At 40.5% G+C, this 22350-nt stretch overlaps 1 protein-coding gene across 11 annotated transcripts in view; it reads right to left on the reverse strand.

Moving 5' to 3' along the window:
- PTPRK (protein tyrosine phosphatase receptor type K) overlaps positions 1 to 22350 on the reverse strand; it is a 656446-nt gene that overhangs the window by 341663 nt on the left and 292433 nt on the right. For all 11 annotated transcript variants that reach the window (XM_075063933.1, XM_075063932.1, XM_075063924.1 and 8 more), the window contains exon 4: positions 1694 to 1775. In XM_075063933.1, coding sequence (XP_074920034.1) covers positions 1694 to 1775 — 82 coding nt within the window. The remainder of the gene's footprint in view (positions 1 to 1693; positions 1776 to 22350) is intronic.

Below are 22350 nucleotides of genomic sequence, written 5' to 3' on the forward strand. Positions count from 1 at the left end.
TGCTCTTAGCCTTAGTCATTTTTAGGTGGGGAAAGAGGTTAAAGGGAATTTGAGTTTGCAATCACATTTTTATTATTTGGCATCTCTTAGTGAGCATTGGCTTCAGGAACTTGTATATCTGTAGAGAAAGTAGTTAAGCTATCAGCCCCAGGGATATGCTACAACAAAGTATCACTTTTGAAGGGAATTGTAGGGCTACTGTGGTTGGGCAGGGGCAGGTAGAGTAGAATGGGACAGAATTAACAAGAAAAGAAGCAACAAATGAGAGACCTGCATAGAAATGATTTTTTCCTCACATGCACTGGTCCAATGTTTCCTGAGCTACTGCACCACTGGCCTAGAATTTTTTCCAGGATTAACTGAGCGAGAGTGAAACCTACATTTAAATGCATACAGTTTGTCCCTATTCATAATGCCCTACAATAATTGGAAACCGGAAGATATATAGTTCTCACTCAGGTTTCATACCCTTATTAAGTTGCCTAACAGGCCTCAGACTTAAATATGTTAACCAATTTAAAATTAGCACCAAATCAGTATATATATTTTTAATTTCAATTTCAATTTTAGTGTCCACATCTATCACTAAAGAGGCAACCACTGAAGAGTTACACTTTTATTTTCATGCAATGCTTTATTTCTGCTAGACTGTCATAAATAGATAGCTAAGGGATAATGTTTCTTTCACCTGTAAAGGGTTAACAAAAAGAACCAAACACCTGACCAGAGGACCAATCAGGAAACTGGATTTTTCAAAGCTCAGGGACGGAATGTTTGGGTCTGTGTCTTTTGTCCGGCTCTCAGCTATGAGAGGGATCTTTCCTATCTTCAAGTAATCTTCAGTTTCAAAGTTGTGAGTACAAAGGTAGAAAAACAATAGGCTGTTATTGTTTGGTTTTTTGTATTTACATGTGTGTAGTTGCTGGAATGTTTAAATTGTATTTCTTTTTGAATACGGCTGTTTATTCATATTTTTCTTTTAAGCAATTGACCCTGTATTGTCACTTTTGATACAGAGATTATTTTTTTTGTCTTTTTCTTTCTTTTTATATAAAGCTTTCTTTTTTTAAAACTTGTTGACTTTTCTTTTTTCTAGTTATGGCAAGGGGATAGGAATCTCTGTGCCAGGATGCTGTCTCTCTCAGGTAAAGACTGGGAGGGGGGAAAAGAAGGAGGGGGAAGGTAAATAATTGTCCTCTCTGTTTTGTGTTTCAAGGGATTGAAGCAGGGAAATCTCCTAGTATACCCAGGGCGGGAAAATCTGGGAGGAAGTAAAGAGCAGGAAGGGAAGTGGGTTATTTCCCTTTGTTGTGAGACTCAGGGCATCTGAGTCTTGGGGGTTCCCCAGGGAAGGTTTTGGGGAGACCAGAGTGAGACAGGCACTGATTCCTGTCTGGTGGCAGCGATATCAGATCTAAGCTGGTAATTAAGCTTAGAGGGTTCATGCTAGCTTCTCAGTTTATGAATGCTAAGGTTCAAATCTGAGTGGAAGCTATGACATAGACAGAAGGATTTTTATCTAGTGAAATCACTACAGTGCCACCCCAATATCCATTCATGTAAGCTGTAATAGAAATTCTACAGAAGGAACAAAGGACATCAATGATCAAGCAATGAAAACTCAGCAGTCTGAGCCAATATTGAGCACATCCTGAAAAGACAGAGAAAAATGCAGCCCTCAATCACTACTTACCACAAGGGTAACTCAGAACCTGGATGTCATCAATGGCAATGTAGCCACTTCTCCCATCTGAGACTTCGGCTTCAAATATTACCTGTCAAAAAGAAAGAAAGAAAAAAAAAAGAGGTTTACAACACTCATTTCTACAGAATGCACAGTGGAGAGTGCAGATATATGGCATGGTGCTTTTTCATTTAAGCTGAACTTTCCACAAGATTTGATGATTGAATGGAATATTTATTACTTAATGCACTATAGTTCCATACCATTTGTATATTTGACTTCGTCTAGATTTGCTTCTTATGGATACAACACAGAAACATGTTTCTTAACTTGTAATTAATGTTAGGCTGTTTCCATTGGAGTAAAGTTTATTTTCACACTATATACATAGGATTAAACTCTGAAAGTACCATTTTAAGGTGGGTCAGACATCTCCTTACACACAGGTAACAAACTTAATTAACAGGAATTTAAATTCCAGTTGGAATCACACTCCCTACATATTCCTGAACTCCCCCGGGAGTGTAATTCCATAAAAGAAAATTGTTCTTGTGATGTTGCAAGTAGCATTTCCCCAGTGGCTTTGACGGAAGTAGGTGCAGTTTGATATTATCATTGTCAGTTTCATTCTTCACTCCTGCTAGGAAATAGGGAAAGTGATGTGGGGGAGTAATAAAGGCACTTCTTCACAACTTCACATCTGCCCCTACTTCCTGTTCCACCCTCCACCAACAGGAGCAGCAAAGAATTTCTGGGCTGCTCCTATACACAGAGATTTCTCCACAGCCTTGCAATACCAGACTGTGAAACTGACCAAAGTGTAATTAGTGTGTCTACTGCTGCCTTGCTATGGAAAGGCATGCATTTGGCAAATGACACACAGCAGGGAGGTTGCAAACACTTTGGAAGATAGAGCTAAAATTCAAAAGGATCTTGATAAAATGGAAAACTGGGCTATAGACAACAAAACGAAATTCAACAAAGACAAATGTAAGGTGCTACATTTAGGGAAGAAAAATGCACAAATATAGAATAGGGATAACTGGCTTGGCAGCAGCACTGCTGAGAAAGATCTAGGAGTTGTGGTAGAGCACAAGCTCAACCTGAGTCAACAATGTGAGGCTGCAAAAAAAGAAAATACAATTTTAGGTTGCATTAATGCAGGCATAACATGCAAGTCATGGGAGGTGATAGTAACACTCTATTCAGTGCTGGTTAGGCCTCCACTGAAATACTGTGTCCAGTTTTGGTCATCAATGCATAGAAAGGATGTAGAGAAACTGGAAAGAATCCAGAGGCAAGTGACAAAGATTATCAAAGGGATAGAATGCAAGCCGTATGAGCAAAGGCTGAATGACCTGGGTATGTTTATTTTGGAAAAGAGGCGATTAAGGGGGCGGTGGGGACATGATGATAATCTTCAAATACCTGAAAGGCTGCCATAAAAGAGATGGAGAACATTTGTTCTCTCTTGCCACAGAGGGAGGACAAGAGGCAATGGGTTCAAATTACAGCATAGCAGATTTAGGACATTCTTCCTGAGATTTAATTTAACTGTAAGAACAGAAGGACAATGGAACAGACTGCCTAGGGAGGCCATTGAAGCTCCTTCACTGGAGGTTTTCAAAAGGACACTGGATAGCCATCTGTCTTGGATGGTTTAGACACAACAAATCCTTCATCTTGGGAAGGGGTTAGACTAGATGCTCCCCTGTGGTCCCTTCTAACCCTATGGTTCTATGATACCCTGAGTTATAGGTTCTATAGTAAAAAAGCCCTGTAACCCCTGCACTAGAACCAATTAAATGCCAGGTATAGGAGAGTATGGTTGACCTTCTGTGTGCTGAAGTTTAATAAACGTTCTGGCCTGCTGCTTAATTCCATGCATATCTCTCTCTCCATTTCACCGCTTTGTCTGTATCAATACACAGACTCCAGGGTTCTTGTAGTGCTTTCATTTCATAACATTATAAGTGCCTGACTTTAACACTGGAAAGGGAAGAGAGAAATAAACTTTTTCTTGAACATGAATAAAGTTGGAAATTTCAAAATGCAAAAAGGAAATTTCAGGAAGTTTGTGCATCTCCCCCTCCCTGCCCCAATCCTTTAAAAACAGTCAAGTTTGAGAGCTCCCTGTATCCAAGCAGTTTTATCAGGACTTTGAAAAGTTTTAGGATAATATGACGAAGTGCAATATAAAACATTTTACTCATGCTCTTTTTAGGTCATAATACTGGTAGAATCCTACCATTTAGGAATGGATAAGTCCTACTATATAACTGTGTCCACTGCCATGCAAAGACAGAACAGGACTGTCACTGAGATAAAGAATATTACTTTTGTAATAGAAAGCTCTTATCTTTGCAACCAGAAAACTTAACAATTTTGTTGGCTGTGCAACCTTAATTCTGCACCCATGTGCATATGTATTATGACACAATCTTTTATTATTATGAGCACATACTACATTTTTCACAGAACTGTCTCATTCAGTGCACAGGATAGGCAGTGATCTGTGGATAATCAGAGTTGCGTAATGAATGAGTCCACTGCATGTAGGACCCTTGCTTCATTTGTTACAGAAATTGGAAGCTGTGTAGTGAAGGAGGAAGGGAATTGCACAATAGAAGTACAGTCCCCCAGTTATGACAGGTGAATGCTGCACTGGAGAATTGCATTCTATCCCTGCTTCTGCCACAGAATCCCATGTGATGCTAGGCAAGGCACTTAAACCAAACCATTCACAGGTGGCCACTAATTGCGTTCCTCATTAACTAGATGCCTGACTTGAGACCCAGAGGCTAAGCACTCACAGCTGCAACTGAAGTCACTGGGAGCTTTACTTTGAACATAGGAATGAAGTGCTGTACAATGCTAAGTACTCTGAAAACTCAAATCCTAGGAGTCTCAAACTTGTCGTCCAAAATAAGTGGACACTTTTGATCTTAATCTCCCTGTGTCTCAGTTCCCCATCTATAAATAGAAAAACTACCACCTCCCATCTCACAGGGGTGTTGTGAAAGTAAAATCATTAATCTTTATGAAGCAATCAGATGCCACAATGAGAAGTGTCAGAAAAGCCCATGACAAAAAGTTAATAATTCTGTCTTTAGAGCAGGGTTTGAATAGTGTTCAATAACAAAGCCTGGGGCCATACATCGAACAATGAGGAGAAAATAAAATATTGAATAGTGGCTCATTAAGAGATGTGTCATGCATTCTGTGCCCCCTGGAAAAGTTCATATAGCCATGCCTGACTTTTTAATGCTTGACTTTGTAAACTTAATATTCTTTTAACATAGCTTTGCATATGTAATAAAAGCAAGCTGTGTGCATACATAGGCATTTGTATGCATGATGAGCTAATTACTGCATACACCGGGGCTGAAGTGTGTGAATACTTCTCTGTTTCTACTTTACTGTAACTTAAAAGACTGAGTTTTCAAACACACATGTTCTTGGCATAGATGCAGTTTCCAACCCAAGTTCCTTTCTTGTATCTTCCAAGCATGGTTCAGAAAGAGTCTGAAACAGCATAAAACACAGTGGAGACTGAAGAAAGTTATTCACTGGTTTAAAAAAAAAAAAAAGTATTCTGCAATGAAACATACAGGCCCCATGCTGCCAACAAAAGGATTAATGACAGCCTGTGGCCCCACCCCACTTATACCTGCACCAAGGGCCAGGCATGAGGAAAGGAGTTAAAAGGAAGAGATCTAGCCCAGGTCAGGACTGCCTCAGAGGGAGAACTGAGTGCCACTTTTCCTGACATGAGAGAAATCTGGGTGCAGCTCAGAGACTGAGGTGGCTTGCCAGCTGGATGGGCCCCTGCAGATGAGGAGACCTTGAGGGATCAGCTGATGCATGGACTGTTTGAAGACAAGACCCAGATAGAAGGGTGGGATCTTACTGAAGTTTCATCAGACAACCCTGTTTTGGGTTATAGTTTTCAATTCCAGATTTCTTTTGGACCATAGCACCCAGGTAGGAGTAGGACTGAACTGTGCTTCAGTCAGAGAGCCAGAGCACCACTCCCTCAGACCTCACAAGAACAGTGACCTACCAGCAAAAACCTGCACCTGAGCAGCTCATGCCCTGCTGGGCCACAAAGGGGCATCACAGAGGCAAGGAGGACACACATTCAATACTGTTTTAGAGACCTTTCCTCTCCTGTTTGGCTGATGTGATATACCTATTTGGAAATCTCCCATAATCATGGATAAAATGCCACTAGATAATCTCATTTAGATACCAAGGATACATACCTTAATTACAAAAAAGTGGGTGGAAAAGTATGTGGCGGGGAAGGGGAATCTTTCCCTATCATTTTCATTATTGTGATGCTCATCACTAAGAGAGTCTGAAATTTGTGTATTTCCTTTCCAGTTAATTCTTCACTCTCCCCATTACACTTTACCAAAACCCCATATTGGCTCAACAATACTTCTCCAACAGCTTCTCCTCTTTCAATAATGAATTTATTAAAAAGATACAGGATTCATTTGATGTCTCATGATGTAGCTATCACTAACAGTAAAACAATTCTGAAAAGCACCTTATCGATTCTCCCGAGAACTCTCCCATGGCAAAATTAAACAACCTCCAATGAACAGCGGTCCCTTGAAATATGTGTCAACAAGTTATGCTAAACAATCTGTTCCACCTTGTATTTAGCTGCGACTCTCTAAGTACTTTTCCCAGACCTGAAAATCTCTGTGTAAACTTGAAAGGTTGTCTCTCTCACCAGCATAAGTTGGTCCCATAAAAGGTATTATCTCACCCGCCTTGTCTGTCTAATATCATGGGACAGACACGGCTACAACAACACTAATGGTGTAGACAAGGCGGTGCAAACTGAAACACAACTTAAGCTGGTCCTCCTGACTCGCCCTTAGGCTTTAACTCAGCCCGTTTAGAATGTGATAAAGTCTGAATCGTCTTGTCTACACTAGAATTTCTAGGACATGTTAATTAGAACACATTAGCAAGTACCTTTAAACTCTACTCCAGAGAAATCTCCAAGGTAACCATAACACAATCTAAGCCCAACCTAAACTTCTTCTTAGTGTAGATGCAGGGTAGTGCCCTGGGGCTCAATTTAGCTGGGTGATTTGTAGTGTAGGATCTTGCCTAGGCTAAACCACAATTAGTCAAAATCAAGCTGTGTTATTCTGCAGTCCTAGACTAGTGACAACTATTTTTTGGAAATCTGATATCTTGTTACGCTGCAGGACTTGTAAATTGGAACTTACTATAAAACCATTAAAAGAGGAAATACCAAGCTGCCTGAGACTAGCACTTTTATATGAACCCTTATCTCTGAAATCATAGTATCATTCCCCTGGGGGGGGAAAAAAAAAAACACATATAACATACACATCACATCATTCCCCAGTATGCAAATACTTACTACTCATGTACTGCTAAGCTCAGAGTTAAGACTTCACGTGTCATAGTGTGATGGTGAGTAATGAGGTGTGTACATTGTGTTACAGTAAATGTTTGAGGTGTATGGAACTTCGTGTACAGGAGAACAAGTGGGGAATGTAACATGTGGGGTTAAGGTATGTTTGTGATGGAATAGGGGCTGTCTGCATGGGGGATGGGAGAGCAGGGGATATCTTTAGGTGAGGGACAGGATTTAAGCCTGTAACCTGAGCCAGGTAAGGGGGGAGGGAGTCAGCACCTTTGCCCGGCAAGTGGGACAAAGGAAGGGGCCGGCTGAAGGGAAGGAAGTTTAGTTTCGGTTTTGGGCTGGGTGGTTGGAATTCAGGGGGCTAAGCTTCCAGGACCCCAGAGGGGCTTGATTGAGGGGTCCTGGCTAAGCCTACAAGCTCTGCTGTAACCTGCATTCCTGTTGTCCAATAACGTTCTGTTTTACTGGCTGGCTGAGAGTCACTGAGAGTCCCAGGAAGAGGGGTGCAGGGCTGGACTCCTCCATACTCCGTGACAATGTTAAAGGACGATTCCCCTTAAGGAACAATAACTGGGTTTTTTCTGTTTGTTTTGTTTTTCCTTTATGAAAATATCATATCTAAACATCTGTATGTATGTAGTATATATTAACTAACATACACACACACAAATCTGGTTACAGCAACAAGTCTTCCTTTCACTGACCTTATTTTCCCCCCTTAGGCTCTGCTTTGCATCATTAATGAGAGCTAAAAAGAAATTTCTGAGCGCAGATTCCATGACTGGCAAAGATCTAATTGGCCTTACCACTTCACCAGAGCATTCAACATCAGAAACTTTTCCGTCAAGCTACACATATACAAAAATGGATTCTTGCTAGCTTAATTGCCCAAAGCTTGAACTCATGCACAGGTCAATTCCAATACTTGGTGCTGAGAACTGAGTTAAAAGACTGTATACAGAAGGGATTATAGTCATGACAGATGACAATATAAAAACCATCCACTGCTTCAGCTTGGGAATGGAATTAACTTTGCTTTTCATGCTGTCTTCTCTCCAGTCCATTACCTGAAATCCTGAAGGTGGCTATTCTGATCTAATTGCAGCTCCAGCACCGTTTTTACACTAATGGCTAAATAAACTAAGTTAAGAGAGAATTCTAGTTAAAACTGGAATTTAGAGAAAGGCTGGGGATGGATGCAGGGGACAGACTTTGTCTCTAAAATAACTTTATCCTGGAAACTTTGTGATCAGTTTGTATGAGTCTGAACAGGTTAATCATTTTTAAAATATTTAAAGTTAAAGTAAACCCAATAAATCCATGAATAAAGCCATGAGGTTTGTTTGGTTGGAAGATGGGGTCTGTTTGTTCTTTTATTCTACATTTGTAAAAGAACACTTGATCAGCTCCAGATGTACTGGAAACAAAACTGGTTAAGGTCAGAATATACATAGAAACAGGGTTGTTCTCTAGAAAAAACAAACATCCCATAGCTAAAAGGCCATAAACGGCAAGATAAACCGTACTTACAAGAAGACAAATGTTGGAGACTCCGCTCACATAAAAAAAAAATATAATTAAATCTGATGTTTCAGCAGTTTAGAGATTTCCGGTATTAAGATTTTAATTAATAGTCTACATCTAAAAGTAAACGTAAACACTTGAAAAATGAAACACCGTTGAGAGAAATACTTCCAGTAAGAAATGCAATGAAAAACAGTTTGAAATGAGAGAGGTGGGGAGGGATGTCTAAACAAATTTTGTCCTAATATGTAAAAAATGTGTTGACATAATAAAATGCATCTCCCTTGTGACAGTTCCAAAAAATTTTGCTGAGCTAATTTAGAAACCATGAAAACATAATTATTTCCATTTGAATGCTTAACTAATGCTGTGAGGCAGGGTTTTCTGCTGACAAGGCCCTAGAGGATTTTCAGTACAGTAAATCAACCACTTGGGTGAAAACTTTGAAATCTAGCCCCTTTACAATCTGCTGGTTAAGAGACACCCTTCTCTGTCACTTTTCATGTCTCACATCCTCTGAGATTTAAAAATTGAAGAGTTCAAAAGCTACCTGCTTGTTAAGTTAGTAATATTGTTATCAAAGCTGGTGAGGAAACGTTAATAGATATTTTTATCTTCTCATAATCACTCAAGGGAGACCCAGTGCACACACCTTTAATCTTCCCACCAGGTGCTGAAATCTGACACAGGATTACGAAGTTACTGCATTTTTCAGATCTGGTTTAAAATGCTCCTGTAGGATTCCACACGAGAAAGGAACACACCCATGCTGCTGCTTGACCTCTAAACAGGGCTTAACAAATGATTCTGGCAAGAATCACAGAACAATGAAACTGAAGAGCAGGGGTCTCAGGTTGGCGGCAGCAAATCCCAGTGATGTTCTCAGTATAGTAGTTCCCAAAATATGGTCTTTAGAGAGCTCGCTGGTCACATGAGGCTGGCAGGCTCTCCTCCTCCTCCTCCTCCTCTCAGCTACTGCACTGCATTAGAGAGAGCTAAAACTAGATTCAATATACTCTTAATATTACTTTTACCTGTGAACAACTGCTGTAGTAGCCACAGGGGTGTTATACAATTGTGAATAAGAGGTTCTCTCTATTAAGATGCTATGAAAAATTGAGAACCCTTGCCGTAGGCCAGAGTAAAGGAGCTCCATGTTCTAACACCTATTTCTCTGATCCAGGAAGTCACTCTACCCATCACTGAAAAGAGTTACACAGCTTTGGAAAGGTTTGCATGAGACAACCTGCCACAAAATGGTCACAGCAGCATTTGGCTCTCTAATCATTAATCACCATGTGGAGGATCTTAAACTTTCACACAGGCCCACCTGCACTGACTGACTGAAGGAAAAGCTGAAGAAGAAATAATGGGTTGTAAAGGCTCTGTACCCAAGACCTTAGACATGCCATAGGGTGCGTCTACGGTTGAGAGAGCTTAAAGGCTGAGATTCAAAAACAATGTAAAGCTGAAAACATCTTGATCATTCTGCAGTAAAAATGTTCACACTTCTGTTTAGAAGCTAAGTGAAGGATAGGAGTGATAGCAAGTAACACCCATAAAATAAGAATAAATACTGAACACTTGATATTTTACTTCTTATTGTGATAGAAAGAAAATTTGCAGAAGAGATCCAGACATAGTAATTATCTGCCAAACCTTTTAAAGAGGCCAGAGGGAGCTATGCCCAAAGGAGTTTGAGGCTTGGTTCCAGTGTATTTTCTCCGCCAACTGAAGAAATTATTTATAACTAAGACAGTTCTGCCTTCACCAGTCCCACACACTAGGTGTTTTAGCTTTTAGCCAAGTTAAAGAAGAATCCCAGTTCATGCTAAAATACTACATCCTCTACCCCACCCCTTCAATTCATTTCTACATTTTGCCGTCTCTATTTGCAAGTAAAATTCTCATTTTTCCCAGGAGTTTCACTGGACAAATATTCCTAATGTGGGTTTTTAATAATACTCCAGATGTGTTACTGAGGCTAAGAAATGGGTGCTGAATATAAAACCAGGAAGTAGACAAGGGGGGGAAGAGAGCCAAGGCAGACTGCAAGGTTCACCTTGAATCTTGCAATACTGCGTTCAAGTTGTACAAATGAACAACCAACCAACCCAAAATAAATGTTATACAACTGAGTCAAAGATAAGCAAAATTTAAATAAAATTACTCTCTTTAGTCCATGCTGGACTAAATAAATAATGTGTAAAATTGCTGATTTGCAAATACAATTTGAAACAGCCACTGAAAGATACAGAACCATCTCCATAACAACAGGAGCCTGCTTGCTCTGCAGGCAGTAAATAACGTGCTTCACAAAGTCCACTTCCTATGCCATTGTCACAGCTGCTTTTCCCCATTCAGACTATTCACTGGAATACTGCCCTATTCCTGTTGCAACACAGTTTTTTTGCAATAAATCTTCTGTCTCCACAAATCTACACATTCACATTTGTGATCCATTTCAGTTTATCAGTCTTGAATGAAACAGAAGTTTACATTGCCCCAACTCCCTCAAAAAGCAGTTAAGGCACAAAATACATAAAACGAGACAGAGCATTTTGAATAAATGGTGATTCTTCTGAAGGGGCACATTAATCTACAGTGGAGTACAAAACTTTGCTAACACTAAGGTTAATTAAGAGAAACATCTAACACACAACATTCACTCAGTCAAAGGCCCCGATCCTAGGATGCAACTGAGGAGTGCACAGTACAACTCAGCGGGAAAGGTGTGTGAACAGATGGCTTTAAGTTACCTTTGCATTTCCCCTATCGTATCTATTCATCAGGCCTGCCTTATGCCATAATTTACAGCACCCTTTTGGCTGCTCTAAATTATGTCATCTACTAATGGCACTACGGCATATACAGATCAGGAAGAAGACAGACTGAGCCACCAGACTTAGAAATAAGGAGTCACATATGAGCCACTATGCCACCTCTGCACCACCAGAGGAATTCCAAGTAGTTAGCTATACACAAAATGGCCCTAACACAAGGGAAATTTCTGGTCTAAATGTGTTGAAATAGTCAAGCAGACGGAGTGAATTGTGTATTTATATTAATGATCAAAAATTTGTCAGACAATGTGAAATTAACCATTTGTCATCAAAAAGCAATAGAAAAAATGTGACATTCAGAATGTCTGCTAGTTCTTGGCTTACTGTGCATTTGCCGGGAAAAGCCTGGGAGACTGGTATGTGTTCAAGCAACTGATCTCACAAAGGTAGCATGACAGCAGGAGGCAAGCAAGGTGATGCTGATAACAGTATTGATGGGGGAAGAGGAGACAATTAAGAGGAAGGAAATACAGGATCTTAAGGGAGGGAAAAGGACCAGCTCTCCCAAAAGAAAACAGGGATAGCTTTTCTTAGGCAGGGCCAGCTTCCCCTTCCTGCTAAACTTCTGTGTGTGTGTTTTTTAACCATTCTCTAACACACACACACTCCCCATCCCACAGTTTAGTCTGCAAAGCAAATTCCTGTTTCACCTGCCTGATGGGGAAGAAAAAAATAAAATGAAGGAGCGAAATCTTACGCTCCCACAATGACAAAAGCACTCTTTAAAAAACAGAATTATTAACATAACTCCAAGAAGCTAAACATTAGGGGAAAATTCTGTTTCTCCACAGATTCTCTAAAACATTCAAAATAACGTATAATCCATTGTTTTGGTGATGCTGGCCATTAAAAATGTATGTTTATGAGCTTTGGTGTTGCCCATGACATTTGCCATTCTGCTCCACAAAAGATGGCACTTTTTTCCATAGAAGTAAATAAATAAATAAATAAATAAATACAGTCAACATGACAACCAGAGAACTAATACTAACTCCAGAAAGACACGAATAGTTCAGTGCCTGTCATACTACTGTGTGTGATTATACCTGATCACTCTTCTGTTCTCTGAGCTGTTTCACAACAAGATAAATGCACCACATTTCAGAAGCTAATTGTACAAAATAGCTATTAAGGAACAAGCAATTATCATTCTTCGGCAGCTCAAGTTATATAATTAAAAGCCAAGCACAGTACCATAGTTACTTTTAATTTGAGGCATGTATTTTTAATGCCACTATAAAGCTCATTTTCTGATGGAAGGGTTATCAAATGGCAGGAAAAGATTGCATATATAAAATATCAACCTATCACCTCATAGATTGTATTCCAAGTTGATGCCAAACTAATAAGCAAGAGGGGTGTTCTCACCTCTAACCTTCTGTAGACAAAATGCCACCATACAACGAACACAATTGACTGGGCTAATTCGCAATCTCTGCTCTCAAAAGGTCAGCCACCTTCCATTACTGTAAACCAAGTTACTAGGGAACACAAGTATAATAGGATATAAAACTATATTTACAAATTCCTTCTTTGAACTGTAACAATGTACATTTAAAACAAGCATTGTATTAAGCACTCAAGTGTTTCTCATGCCTATAGATGGGATTATATCTTTGTCACGGTTAATGTCATAAAATTCTATATTACTCAATACTTTGGGACTAATACTATATACTGCTACACAATGTAAAAGGGGGCTTTGAAGTGGGAGTAAACTATATTTAGATCCATGTTAAATTCTCTTTTCACAACTACCATAATGCAGATCATAGAATATCAGGGTTGGAAGGGATCTCAGTTATCTAGTCCAACCCCCTGCTCAAAGCAGAACCAATCCCCAAGACAGATTTTTGCCTCAGATCCCCAAATGGCCCCCTCAAGGATTGACCTCACAACCCTGGGTTTAGCAAGCCAATGCTCAAACCACTGAGCTATCCCTCCCCCCAAGGTCTTGGAGTAAATGACAGTTAGTGAAACCAATAACACTGCACTCACTGAGATGCAAAATGCCAGCAGAGAGGATATTTCAGAAACTAGAATCGAATATAACTGGCCAGAAAGCAATTCTGTTTTGTGACAAAAATTCAACTTTTGAAATTTGTTTTCATTCCAATGCACAATGTAAAAATTGTGAAGAAGAGATTGTGCCACTCCAGAATATCCAATAACCTGGTAGCTGAGCACTCACCCAGGGGATGTGGGAGACCCAGGTTCAAGTCCACACTCTCCATTGAGATAAGTGTCCTAACCACCAGACTACTGGATTTCACTGTGCATTGGAATGAAAACAAATGTCAAAACTTCATTATTTTTTTCCCCATGAAATAGAAAATTTATTTTCCAGGCAGCCCTATTTGCTTCTAGCTTATAACATATCCTCAATCTGGGCTGGCTCTGCCTGATTTGGAGCAGCCATTTGAACCTGGGTCCCAGCTGAGTGGCCTATCCACCAGGCTATTGGTTCCTCCTCCCTGCCCCCCCCACATCCTGAACCAGAGAAAACTTCCTGACACCATTTGTGTCAAACTCAATCAATGCCTGCAAAACATCCTTTCCACAAAAGGGCATTTTTCAGAGAAAAGTTTTTCGAACATTTTTCAACCAGCTTTAGAAGCAAAGCACTTTGCTGTGCTTTGATACCCTAGACCAGTATTTCTTAACGACTGGTCCGTAGACCAGCATTGGTCCCTGAGATCTCGCTGACACAGTTTAGGAAGGCAGCAAGCCAGTCCCTGGTATCAAAAAGGTTGAGAAACACTGCCTAAGGAATGTAGAGTCTGCCAATTTTCAAAGGGTGCAAAATCTATCCCTTTGCAGAAGATTGTCCTCATTAGCAAGAATGGAAATGGAAAAAAGAAAAAAAGGGAAGAGGATTAAGAAACAGAGAATATCCAAGCTGAGCAGAGAATTTAAAATAATTCTTGTTTTTCTTGATATTGCATTTCGTGTCCAGTTATGGGTGTTATATAAATATAAGTTATTAATACAACATTGTAATGACGGCTCATCTCAAAATACTCTCTCAAAATAAACTAAATCCATAAAACCTCAGGCTTGTACTGTAAACAAAGATCACCAAATACCATAGAAGAATAAGTAGATTCATTTTATGTACACAGTCATGCACACAATACGTATTTATAATTCTTTCAGAGCATCTTTAAAAGTATGTTCCAAAGTTTCTCTCTATACACAAGAAGCTATCATCGGTTCAGTTAATTGTTTCTTCTGTTGTCCTTCAATTCTCCGTGAGTGTTCAGAGAAAAAGATCACAAGACTGGAGATCCATCCTGCACCTAAAGTTCAACCGGACATACATGATGTCTTTCAAAAGCTTAGAGGGGACCTTTGTACCCTTCTGGGCATGTCCATATTAGCTAAAGCACGGCAAAAAAAAAATCCACCTTTTATCTTAATGAAGACACGGCCTTTATGGTATTTCTCAAAAGGTTCTCATGTATTTACAAGTACAAGCATTAATAAGTTATGTTTCAATAATCTGTGTTTTTAGGTCATTCATTCAAAAGGTTTGCCCCCAATAAATTCAAATCCTGCCTCTTTCCACTTTGCAGTAAAATAGGCCTTTTCCATTGCTGCTATATTTGTGAAGCCTTTAAACCAATCTGAAATGGCAGGCAAGGAGTCTGTCTACACATTTCAGTTATTCTATGTTTAATAAGAAGGGATGATGCAAATGAACTTGCATGTATATTATTTTATATACACACCCACACACTCACTCTAAACTTGTGGAACAGCCATCAATCATGTGCAGCGTTTTGGGTCATAGTGAATACTAACTATGCTTAAGTGATGAATGTTGATGAATTGTAAAATATTGGATGGCATTTAGTGGCACTGTGGTAACAAATGCAGAAGAGATCTTTTGCCACTTGGCAACAGAGGCATCTGGAGGAGCTGTCTGGAGTGTTTAACGCTCTTTCGTGATGAGCTGTCATACTAAACTTTCTGATGACAAGCATCTGTCCTGCGTGGCTTTATTTTTTCAAAACTTCTTCCGTTGATCTACATGGTAAACATCAGACTCTTTTCTCTTTTCACCCTCTTTGTTGATGTTATCTTTTGTCCATCCAACTCCTCCCATCAACCTTCCTCTCCTGATTTCAACTCCTGGCTCTCTCCTCCTCACAAACTCCCACACTTATCCTCACTGTCTTCAACTTCCATGTTGATGAACCAGACTACCCCTTACCTGCATACTTCCTCAGCCTCACATCTTCATTTGACCTGGGGCTCTGGTTCAACACTCCCATTCAACAAAATGGCCGTTATCTTGACTGGATCTTCACCAAGCAGTGCTGTCTCTAATCTCTCTGTTGCTGAATTTCCCCCCTCTGACCCATCAGCCACCCCCACCACCTTACACACTGTTGTATCAGTCTTTCCATGAATTCCAGTCCATCCGCATCAACGACTTCTCATCTGCCCTCTTTTCTCTTTCTTCCATTAATATGGTTGTTGACTCTATCCATGCCTGTCTTGTTTGCACAGCATCTATTACAATGGTCCGTGCCTAAGACCCATAGGCATTGTGGCAATACTACTACTGTGAAGCAGGGCTATATCACTTATTTTACCACTGATAAGAGTATAGCAGACTAAACTCCCCCTGTACATCATGAGTTCATAGGAAAACATTCTGTACATTGCTGTTCAATTGGATATTTCAAAAACAAAGTTAATATCCATGAAAAAGCATAACATTCTTTGGCAAGCATAGGCTAACCCCAATAAAGCCAGGAACAGAGTTCCTTGTAACAACCTTTTACATACTTGAAAACTGTTATCATGTCCCCCCCTCACGCTTCTCTTTTCCAGACTAAACAAACCCAATTTTTTCAATCTTCCCTCATAGGTCATGTTTTCTAGACCTTTAACCATTTTTGTTGCTCTTCTCTGGACTTTCTCCAATTTGACCACATCCTTCTTGAAATATGGCACCTAGAACTGGACACAATCTGCAGTTGCGTCCTAACCAGCTCAGAGTACAGTGGAAAATTACTTCTCATGTCTTGTTTACAACACTTCTGCTAATACATCCCAGAATGTTTGCTTTTTTGCAACAATGTTATACTGTTGACTCATTTAGCTTGTGATCCACTATGACCTCAAGAACCCTTTCTGCAGTACTCCTTCCTAGGCAGTCATTTCCCATTTTGTGTGTGGAACTGGCTGTTCCTTCCTCAGTGGAGCACTTTACATTTGTCCTTATTGAATTTCCTCCTATTTATTTCAGACTATTTCTCCAGTTTGTCAAGATCATTTTGAATTTTAATCCTATCCTCCAAAGCTCTTGCAACTTGGTATGATCCGCAAACTTTATATGAGTACTCTCTACGCCATTATCTAATCATTGACGAAGATACTGAACAGAACCTGAGGTAGAACTAATCTCTGTGGGAACCCACTCAATATGCCCTTCCAACTTGACTGTGAATCACTGATAACTACTCTCTGGGAAATGTTTTCCAACCAGTTACGCACCCACCTTATAGTAGCTCCATCTAGATTGTATTTCCCTAGTTTGTTTGTGATAAGATCCTGCGAGACAAGTATCAAAAGCCTTACTAAAGTCAAGATATACCATGTTTACTGCTTCCCCTCATCCACAAGGCTTGTTACCCTGTCAAAGAAAACTATCAGGTTGGTTTGACAGATTTCTTCTTGACAAATCCATGCTGACTGTTACTTATCACCTTACTATCTTCTAGGTGTTTGCAAATTCATTGCTTAATTATTTGCTCCATTAACCACAACCCCCCAGAGGTGTCTGCCAATCTGATCTGTAGGAAAATTCCTTTCCAACCCCGAATATGATGATCAGTTAGACCCTAAGCATGTGACCTAGATACCTGGGAAATAATTCTCTGTAGCAATTCAGAGCCCTCCCTATCTAGTGTTCCATCTCTGGCTGCAGGAGATATTTGCTAACAGCAGTTACAGATGGGCCATATGACATTGTAGGCAACCTAATCTTCAGACATCGCATAGGTTGTATTCTGCTTCCTTAGCACACATTACTGTAGTCTCAACTCAGGACACTTCAGAAAACACGAGGCTCATATTACAGTAATGTGAATTGTTCAAGTTTTCCAGATTTCCCCTTGGTTATGTATTACATATTAGTGTTTCAGTTTGGAGCTGGGAGAGCAGTAATTTGTTTTTGTTTCTTCACTAAAGCTTTTCCCAATTAATGCCACTTTCCTTAGCCTTCAAATTTTTGTTTCTGCTCCCCATTCAGGTGCAAATAGCATCCACTTTTTCTGTCCACATCATCAATAGTTGGATACAAGGGGGGAAATTCTGCCTTCACTTGAAGTCAGTGGGGTGTAGGGCAAACTTTGGCCAGCAACACTATTTAGTTTCCTCCAGACTTAACTTCAGAACTTCTGTATTTGTTTCTATTACTTCAATGACTATCTGCTACAATACCACTCTCCTCTTGCAGCTGCAAATGCTTGAGAGAAGAGTTGTGCAAACATTTGGTTATCAATCCAAATCTCAGCTCAGGTTTGCAAAAAATGTAAGTTACATTCACCAACTGCAGGATTAAGGCTCTAACTAGGGGTACGTCTACACTGCGGGATTATTCTGATTTTACATAAACTGGTTTTGTAAAACAGATTGTATAAAGTCGAGTGCAAACGGCCACACTACGCACATTACTTCGGCGGTGTGCGTCCATGTACCAAGGCTAGCGTCGAGTTCCAGAGCGTTGCACTGTGGGTAGCTATCCCGTAGCTATCCTATAGTTCCCACAGTCTCCCCCGCCCACTGGAATTCTAGGTTGAGATCCCAATGCAAAAACAGTGTCGCAGGTGATTCTGGGTAAATGTCGTCACTCAATCCTTCCTCCGTGAAAACAACGGCAGACAAGCATTTCATGCCCTTTTTCCCTGGATTGCCCTGGCAGATGCCATAGCATGGCAACTCTGGAGCCCATTTTGCCTTGTCACTGTCACTGTATGTGTACTGGATGCTACTGACAGAGGTGGTACTGCAGTGCTACACAGTAGCATTCATTTGCCTTTGCAAGATAGAGACGGTTACCATCCCTATTGCACCGTCTGCCATTGTAAATTGGCGATGAGACAATGGTTATTAGTTGTTTGTACCGTCTGCTGCTGTCATGGGTGCTCCTGGCTGGCCTCGCTGAGGTTGGCCGGGGGCGCAAGGACAAAAATGGGAATGACTCCCAGGATCATTCCCTTCTTTATGTTTTGTTTAAAAATAGAGTCAGTCCTGCCTAGAATATGGGGCAAGTGTACTAGAGAACCAGTGCATCAGAGAACCAGAGAGCACAGCCGCTCCATGTCAGAGCCCCAGAGATCCCGCAGAAATGATGAGCCATTCTAGGGGGTGCCCCTGCAACAACCTCACCCGTTGCTTCCCTCCTCCCCCAACCAACCCTCCTGGGCTACCGTGGCAGTGTCCCCCCATTTGTGTGATGAAGTAATAAAGAATGCAGGAATAAGAAACACATGACTTTTTAGTGAGATAAAATGAGGGGGAGGCAGCCTCCAGCTGCTATGATAGTCCAGGCAGGACATTAAAGGGTGGGGGGAGAGAGGAGCGCAGCCTCCCGCTGCTATGATAGTCCAGGGAGTACAGAATCTTTTCTTTAGACATGAAGGGGGGGGGCTGATGGAGCTCAGGCTCCAGCTGCTATGATGAGGACGGTTACCAGCATTTTGTACGTCTGCCAGGAATGACAGGAGTCATTCCCATTTTTACCCAGGCGCCCCTGGCCGACCTCACCGAGGCCAGCCAGGAGCACTCACTGGGCTGATGACGAGGATGGTTTCCACCATTTTGTACCATCTGCCATCAGGAAAGGAAGGGGAGGGGATGCTGCTGTTCAGCGCCGCAGCACCGCGTCTACCAGCAGCATGCAGTAGACATACGGTGACATTGAAAAAATGGCAAGAAACGATTTTTTTCCCCTTTTTCTTTCAGGGGGGGGGTGTAAATTGACGATATACCCTGAACCACCTGGGACAATGTTTTTGACCCTTCAGGCATTGGGAGCTCAGCCAAGAATGCAAATGCTTTTCGGAGACTGCGGGGACTGTGGGATAGCTGGAGTCCTCAGTCCCCCCTCCCTCCCATGAGCGTCCATTTGATTCTTTGGCTTTCCGTTACGCTTGTCACGCAGCACTGTGCTGAGTCCCTGCTGTGGACTCTGTCTATCATAGCCTGGAGATTTTTTCAAATGCTTTGTCATTTCGTCTTCTGTAACGGAGCTCTGATAGAACAGATTTGTCTCCCATACAGCGATCAGATCCAGTATCTCCCGTACGGTCCATGCTGGAGCTCTTTTTGGATTTGGGACTGCATCATGCCACCCGTGCTGATCAGAGCTCCACGCTGGGCAAAAGGAAATGCAATTCAAAGGTTCGCGGGGCTTTTCCTGTCTACCTGGCCAGTGCATCTGAGTTCAGATTGCTTTCCAGAGCGGACACAATGGTGCACTGTGGGATACCGCCCGGAGGCCAATACCGTCGATTTGCGGCCACATTAACCCTAATCCGACATGGCAATACCGATTTCAGCACTACTCCCCTCGCCAGGGAAGAGTACAGAAATCGGTTTAAAGAGCCCTTTATAGCGATATAAAGGGCTTCGTTGTGTGGATGGGAGCAGGGTTAAATCGGTTTAACGCTGCTAAATTCGGTTTAAACACATAGTGTAGACTAGGCCTAGATCCTATCACTCTTTATATAGCACCAGTAATCACTCTCTTAACGGGGTATGTCAGTCCTGCTGTTGCAATCACCATTTTGTCACAGGCTAAGGCCTAAGACACACAAATTGAACCAAGCTGATAAGGAATCCATACATTTTTAGAAATTAGATATTAGTGAACATATTTGCTAAATTCACACACCACACTTTTTTCCTTCAAACCACTCTGTGCTAAAACACTGAGTCCTGAATTTTGCATTAATCACTCAGTCAAGTTAGAGAGAAATTTAATTTGTGCTAATGATACAGAGGATAAACAGAATAAATCTGAAGAGTAACTAACTGATACACACTATATGCATATACATTATTATAAATAATTGTATTAAAGGATACTTATAAAATTTAAGAAAAGAAAGATTGTGTGATTAAGCCCTACATCTCATAATGGCATAAAGCAATAGATACAGTTCTTTATTAATGTTTATTTTACACCTCAACTTCTGAGATTTGAACACAGCAACTATTCCCAGACTAAATATTTTTAAAATAAATACACCACCACAAAACCTGCCCTTTATTGTTTGCATCACTTCTCTTCTACCATCATTTGCTGAAACTACTTTAATTTAGCTCATCCTGGTTAGAGGTCTGTGAGGATGGTTAAATTATTAAGTTATCGGATAGTCAACTCCTATCTTCTGTACGGATGAGGACAAAATGGTTACAGTAACCAAAACTGACACTTATCCCAACAGGTCATTCATATTCATCGGTCACCATTATAAGTCAGTATTTGCCAACGGATACAACAGAATGGTATTGGAGATGATATAGTTCTTATCTCAAAGTTTAGAAGACGAAATAACTAAGGTGACTTGATACACATTAATATTTTTAAAACTGTGATCGCAGAATGCAGCATGTAGGACATGGCCAGTCGCAGTGTTCACCCTCTAATTCCCACCCCCCCTCTGCATAATTACCGTTTTAATGATTGGTGCAACTTGGTATATTGAATAAGTGATCTTGTCCCTTGACACATCCTGCTATCCTTGGCTTAAGTCTAATCAATCCTGTACACAAAAACGAAGCCAAACATCACAAGACTGACAAAAGTAAATGATGAATACGGGAAATGCAAACCAAAAGAAAGAAAACTCTGTGATCCATCTCAGTGTTGTAAACAAGTCTTTGGATGTGTAAAAATGCAAGGCATTTGTTAAACAATAAATTTAGTGGATGTCAGAATATCTAGGCAACTGAGGTGTAATTCCTCTTGAGCTTGAAAGGTATGTAGAACAATCCCTTACTAGCAGCCATGATTTTTCTTTTCCTCCTTCCTGTTTATCTTTTATTTACTGCCTTACTGTAAGTTGTTGAATACCTCAATTTTTAAATCCAATACACACCACTGAGAGAAAATGCTTTCACTGTTTGGCATCACAGTATTTATATTTTGATTTTTCTACTGACAGTCTATTACTACCATCATTTTTGACAATGCAAAATATGAAATGTCAAGTACTACTGGATAGCTTTAACTATATTTTCTTCACTTGTTCCAAGAATTTCAGCTACAAAACATACTGAAGCTTGAAAGGTGGGAAAAGGGCAGATAAATTCAAGACTGTATATTATTTCTAATATAATTAATTGCTTGGATTGAAGGATCATCCTGATTTCTAGCTATTAACAGGAACTGTACAGCCCAGCTGGAATTTATGGTGGGACACTGTAGAAATGTCACTGTTCAACATGAAAAAGTGCATTTGCTCCACATCCAAGAAGCAAAGGATTTCCATGAGAGCAATAAGGAAGAGACTGGAACACATAGTTATCATTCAATAACCTCCGGGTGAGGAAATTAAACACTTCTCTGCACAATCTAGAGGTGTTCAAATATCTCCTCATGATCACTGCTCCTTCGAATACCACACTACTTCAACTACGCATTAAAGAAACATGAACACAGCTTACTTGAGGAGCTTCTTACATTGCTGTTTATAATCCTTAATAGTGAATTAACTGAACCCACATTTATCCGTGAGTACCTGTCAAACAGATAGCTAAGGGTTAATGTTTCTTTTACCTCTAAAGGGTTAACAAAGGGAACCAAACACCTGACAAGAGGACCAATCAGGAAACCGGATTTTTCAAAGTTTAAGGGAGGG

This window comes from Chelonoidis abingdonii, chromosome 3 (genome assembly GCF_003597395.2).
Source record: "Chelonoidis abingdonii isolate Lonesome George chromosome 3, CheloAbing_2.0, whole genome shotgun sequence".
In the NCBI taxonomy this organism is placed as follows: Eukaryota; Metazoa; Chordata; order Testudines; family Testudinidae; genus Chelonoidis; species Chelonoidis abingdonii.